Here is a 5246-nt window from a genome sequence, read left to right as displayed (position 1 = left end):
CCGACCAGCTTCTATCTAATCTACATTATGAAAATCTATTTATCATGGTTTTAATAAAAATAAAAATATAGTTAACTCTCCTATAACACGCACTGTGCATGTCAACATAGTTTTTATAGATACCGCACGGTTTAAAAATTTCGAAAACACTCGTATAACATGCTACTTTTAAAAATCAGTTTTAATAGAATTAAAACATTTTTCTATGACAATTAGTAAATTTAAAAATATTTATATTTATTTTTAATTTTTATTATTATATTATATATAAAACTTGAGTTTTATTATTATTTTTGAATTGAAATATAAAAAGAGTAAAGTAAAATTTTTATTTATATTAATTTACTTCTAAAGTTACAAGTGAATTTTACAAATTATTATAAATCTTTAGAATATATGAATCTATCTTCGAATTTCTTGTGAAACGAAATGTTAAATTTTATTATTTTATAGTTTTCAACAAATAACAGTATTTCGCTTTCGTACAGTTCCATATAACGAGATAGAGTTTTTCATACTACAATATAAGAGGATTACCTAGGTAGAAATCATTCCTTTTTCTATCCCTTGTAAATCTTTTCATTCAAAAAGAATAGTAAAAACATTATCAAGATAACGAAAAAATATCAACGACAATAAAAGGATGTATTAGAAAGAAAAAAGGAAAGGAAAAGTTCAAGTAAATGACTAAAATGAATTAAATCATTAAATTTTTAGCCTTAATTTAAAAGCACGCTATAACAACGTAACCGTTACTTTTAACGTGTACTAACAGAGGATGATCCAGGCCAACTGGGAATTCTTCGATTATCCGTGCCAACGGAGAAGAGCAAAGGTTATGTTCTTCGGTAGTCTGCGCGACAGAATGTCGCCATGATATTGGCGAACCTGCTGACGCATGCGTCGCTTTTCTTCGGGTTTGGTCTGGCGATTTTGGAATCTTATCAACAAACATTCTTCGCGTCAGATCCTTAACTTGTAAGTCATCGAAATACTCGCATTGCCGGTGACAGTGACGTTATATCATCTTTCTCTTTTTAATTCTTTGATCTCATGAAATTAAATTGTTTTGGATTATGAGATCGAAGAAAAAGGAATATCCGCTTGCATAACATGCTATACTTCAGTATTTCCATAAACATTTCCTCGTAATTGTTGTCTTCCTTGAATCCTTCCTAAAAAAATCTTCGGGACACGCGCGATAATGGAGGAACAAGAATCTGAACCTACATCTCCAATTTCTGAGACTTCTTTCAAGAGGTACATATATGCTTCTATTATACTTATATGCATCGTGATCAATCGGGATCTATAAAAAAAAAAAAAAAAAAAAGATAAAAAAAAGTAAAAGAATGTACGTATACAAATAATAATTTCTTACAACAAAACAGAATCGGTTTGCAACGCATCGATCTCGTATTGGATCATCCTCAGAAAGTGTATTACAGTGGTCACGAGATTTCTGGGAAAGTTCATCTGTATCTTGACGAACCGATCAACGCAATTGGTAAGTCGAATTTTTTTCATTATTTTTGTTTGTTTTTTTTTTTCTTTCTTTTTAAGTGCTTATCTATTTAAATAATATATCGTAACGCGAGTATCGATCTTGTTTGTCTCAATGCTTAATAATTCACAAATCGTTAAAAAATGTCCCGCTTGGTATCATCAATTTGATCTGGATATATGTATCTATTAAGAAAGATCATATAAGCTTAAAAATAAATTTACATGTAAAACACGAAAGAGATATACACGATCGATTATATTATTATCGTAAAGGAAATCTAAAAAAAATCACATTGCGAAACGTCACGTGTATTTTGTCTAAATTATTTACGATGGGGAAAAAAAGAGGAAGATATTTTAAAAGCGTAAAAACAATCATTACGTTTATTCAAGATTTATTTACACTTTATATAACCTACTGTTTTATCGTAAGTCTAAAAATCTTCCCCGTTGAGTCGAACACGTGCCAAACCTAGTATCGATCGTATTGCGTAACGAGTGACCTAAAATTTCTAAACGATGTTACACATGTACGTAAGTACACACACACACACACACACACATACACACACATACATACATATGGACATAGAACTCTATGAGTGACCACTGATATTTCCAATATAGATTTGTAGTCCTCGAAAATTTGTTTCAGGGTCACGTGCAATAATTCTGTATTTAATTTTACTTAGAATCCTTCGCGATAACCCTAATTAATATCCCTATTATCGATCATACGGTTCACGATCTTTCTCATCGATCAATTGCGTCGATTAAGACTGTCTCTGTTATTCAGGAATCCGTCTAAAATGTAAAGGAGAAGCACAGGTGTACTTTACCGATCGATCGGCAGGAATAAGACGGAAATTCTCATCTGACGAAAATTATTTACACGAAGAGATCTACATCGCAGGAGGTAAACATAATTGTTCTCCTCGTTAAAAAAAGTTCTATTGATTGCTTCATTTAAATTGCTATTATACAAACGTTTCGTCAGTTTTCAACGAACAATAGAAAAATAAATAAGAAATAAATAAATATATATACATGTATACATATATTTAAGATTTAATATTAATATTAATATTAAATTAATTTTATTGATATTAAATTAATATTAATGCCTTTATTTTCTTGTTTTTCGACTTTGAAAAGGGGTTGGCACATAACTATACATACATGATCTGAATAATATTAAATTAATATTAACATTTTTAATGTTAAATTTCTCTCTCTCTCTCTCTCTCTCTCTCTCTCTCTTTATCTCTCTCTCTTTCTCTCTATTATTTTTTTTGTGTTTAATTTATCCTATACTTTATATTTATACGATAAAAATGTCTACGAACAGACAGAAACGCAAAAAATACGATAACGGGGGGTGTCTACCCGTTCAGTCTGACACTTCCGGAAAACTTACCGTGCAGCTTCGAAGGCCGCTACGGACGTGTGCGCTATTCAATTAGGGCATTGTTGGACATAACAAGCGTCTATCGGTTTTCCACCAATATTATTCCATTCACCGTTGCGCCCATCCTCGACCTTAATCGAGATTCTCTCGCACCGGTGAGTATGAAACTGGAAACATGCACCGCCGTACATATCTTGGATTCGTTCAATGTCGATCGCATATCCTCTTTCTCGCTACATTTTTTGAACGTATTTTTGTATATATCAAGATTTGTAAACTATATTCATTCATTTAAGCTACCCGTTAGCGAGAAGCAATCTAAAATTTATATGGGTCAAACTGAATCACTTAAAATGTCGATGTCATTGCCAGTAAGAGGTTACGTTCCAGGACAAACTATACCGATTCAAATATTGTTAAAGAATTATTCGAATGTCGTTGTTAAAAAACTACGAATTGTTTTTAAAAAGGTAACAATTCAAACTTCTTCCGCTTGTTATATTACATTTAATCAATAATCTTTATAATTTGATTTTAGGTAATTATGTATCATGTTACGGAAAAATCTAGGAAGCATAAAGAGATAGTAGTTGAAATCGAACAACCGATCGACAAAAATTGTAAATCTTATGATATCTTTTTTGACGTACCCGCTGTACCACCGACTGGAATGATTCATTGCAATATCATTGACGTTTTATATACCCTTAAGGTAAATTAAAGCTAATCGAATTGAAGATAGTTATATTTAAAAGACAATAAAATCTACAGGTAGAAGCTTGCGTCGATGTAAGCGAATGGTACTACAGAATGTTTCAGAAAAATTTAAAGCTACGAACGAACGTGATAATTGGTACAGTACCTCTTCAAAATTATGAAAATCCACAAGATACATTTTCGTTACCTCTTGATACATTATCATCGAATGTTTTAAGTACTCCGGAAGTATCTTATTTGGATGAAGATAAACCTTCAATAAAGAAAATAGAAGAGACGAATCAATCAGAAATATTGTGTAAGCGTTGATACTTGAAAACGTTATGCAACTCACGATTTGTTGCAAATGAATGACGAAATTTATTCATGTATTTTTCTTGTTATTGTTTTGTTTAGTACCCGTCTATGAGAAAAGTCAAATATATCGATCTTCGAAACCGGACCGAGACGATCCCACGGGAGATGATGGTGATAGTGATGGAGAGGTCAAACCTTACTCTCCCGTATACCGTGTGTACAAATTCAGAAGTTTAATCAAAAGGAAGGACGCTAACTAAAAATGAAAGGAGCGCCAGTTAATCGGTAAACAGTAGCCTTTGCTTCGTTGCTTTATAAAGTCGACGTACATACATACGTAAACACGATGACAGACGTTACAACAGAGAAGGGAATATAAAATTTAAAACAAATCGTATTCGCAATAATGGTTCGATTAGATCTCAATTCCCTTTTCGTCTAACGTTGTCCAACTCTATTGCCTTTTATTATTCTGCCATCGATTTGTTTCTCCGGGAAATAAAATACGTTGGCAAGTACAATACGAAACGATCAAGTATTTTATACTTCTAAGTGCCCAGTATAAATATACCCAGTGAAATTTGGAAACCCTTTGGGACCAAACCACAGAGTCGTTAAAATATAATTCTTCGAAATTTTACGCAAGCTCATATTGTATAAGAGTTAGAAGAATTATAAAAATAAAAATTATAAAAAATAAAAAAAAAATAAAAAACAAAATAAAAAAAAAATAAAAAAAACTTAACGTTTGATATCGATGGAAACTTGTATAAAAAAAAAAGAAAGAAAAGCAAACAAACAAATATGTATAATCTATATGCGTATATATTGTACTAGTCCAAATTGAATATAAAGATTACATCAGACGAGTATCTTGTTTTTACCTATTCGCTACATATCTCGATCCGTATATCCTTCTATACCAGACTGAAAAACGAATAGTATTATACAATTTACATAACCCGATCGAATTTGCTGGTTACGATATCGAATTGAAAATGAAATTGGAGAAAGAAATTGCAAAGATCCAATTTATCCGGGTATAGGTATGTACATAAAAAGACGTTTTTGAATGGAGATGAAGAGATGTCCGATTACAAAAGATAATTAATTTGTTGCTATTAAAATTCATTATCGAACACGACTGTCTAATCAGATAATTCTTAAAACGAAACATCTCGTTACATTAGAAGTAAACCCCAAAAAATCATTGACAAATCAATGTTGAAATTCGTGATCAAAGACGTTAGCTATAGAAGAAGAGACCAAAGCTCTAGACGGAGAAGCTCAATGGTTGACGGTTCCTTTGGCTACGATC

The 5246-nt window shown here is 31.6% G+C and overlaps 1 protein-coding gene across 1 annotated transcript; it reads left to right on the top strand.

Moving 5' to 3' along the window:
* The first annotated feature begins 1102 nt into the window (after positions 1 to 1102).
* On the top strand, positions 1103 to 4205 carry LOC118446936 (arrestin domain-containing protein 17). The gene is made up of 8 exons (XM_035878173.2): positions 1103 to 1260; positions 1392 to 1507; positions 2303 to 2422; positions 2855 to 3069; positions 3211 to 3384; positions 3453 to 3626; positions 3686 to 3929; positions 4028 to 4205. The coding sequence occupies exons 1-8, from the start codon at positions 1205 to 1207 to the stop codon at positions 4186 to 4188; spliced, it is 1260 nt and encodes a 419-aa protein (XP_035734066.1). The 5' UTR covers positions 1103 to 1204; the 3' UTR covers positions 4189 to 4205.
* The last annotated feature ends 1041 nt before the right edge of the window (positions 4206 to 5246 follow it).

Source organism: Vespa mandarinia, chromosome 8 (assembly GCF_050613455.1).
Source record: "Vespa mandarinia isolate Hongniang chromosome 8, ASM5061345v1, whole genome shotgun sequence".
NCBI classification, from domain to species: Eukaryota; Metazoa; Arthropoda; class Insecta; order Hymenoptera; family Vespidae; genus Vespa; species Vespa mandarinia.
Note: the sequence above shows the minus strand (reverse complement) of the source record. Positions and strands in the feature narration are given on the sequence as shown.

Coding starts and splice junctions, on each gene's coding strand:
- LOC118446936 (XM_035878173.2), top strand. CDS start 1,205: ATGGAGGAACAAGAATCTGAACCTACATCTCCAATTTCTGAGACTTCT. Junction 3,627..3,685: donor ACGTTTTATATACCCTTAAG/GTAAATTAAAGC, acceptor TAAAATCTACAG/GTAGAAGCTTGCGTCGATGT. Junction 3,930..4,027: donor GAATCAATCAGAAATATTGT/GTAAGCGTTGAT, acceptor TGTTTTGTTTAG/TACCCGTCTATGAGAAAAGT.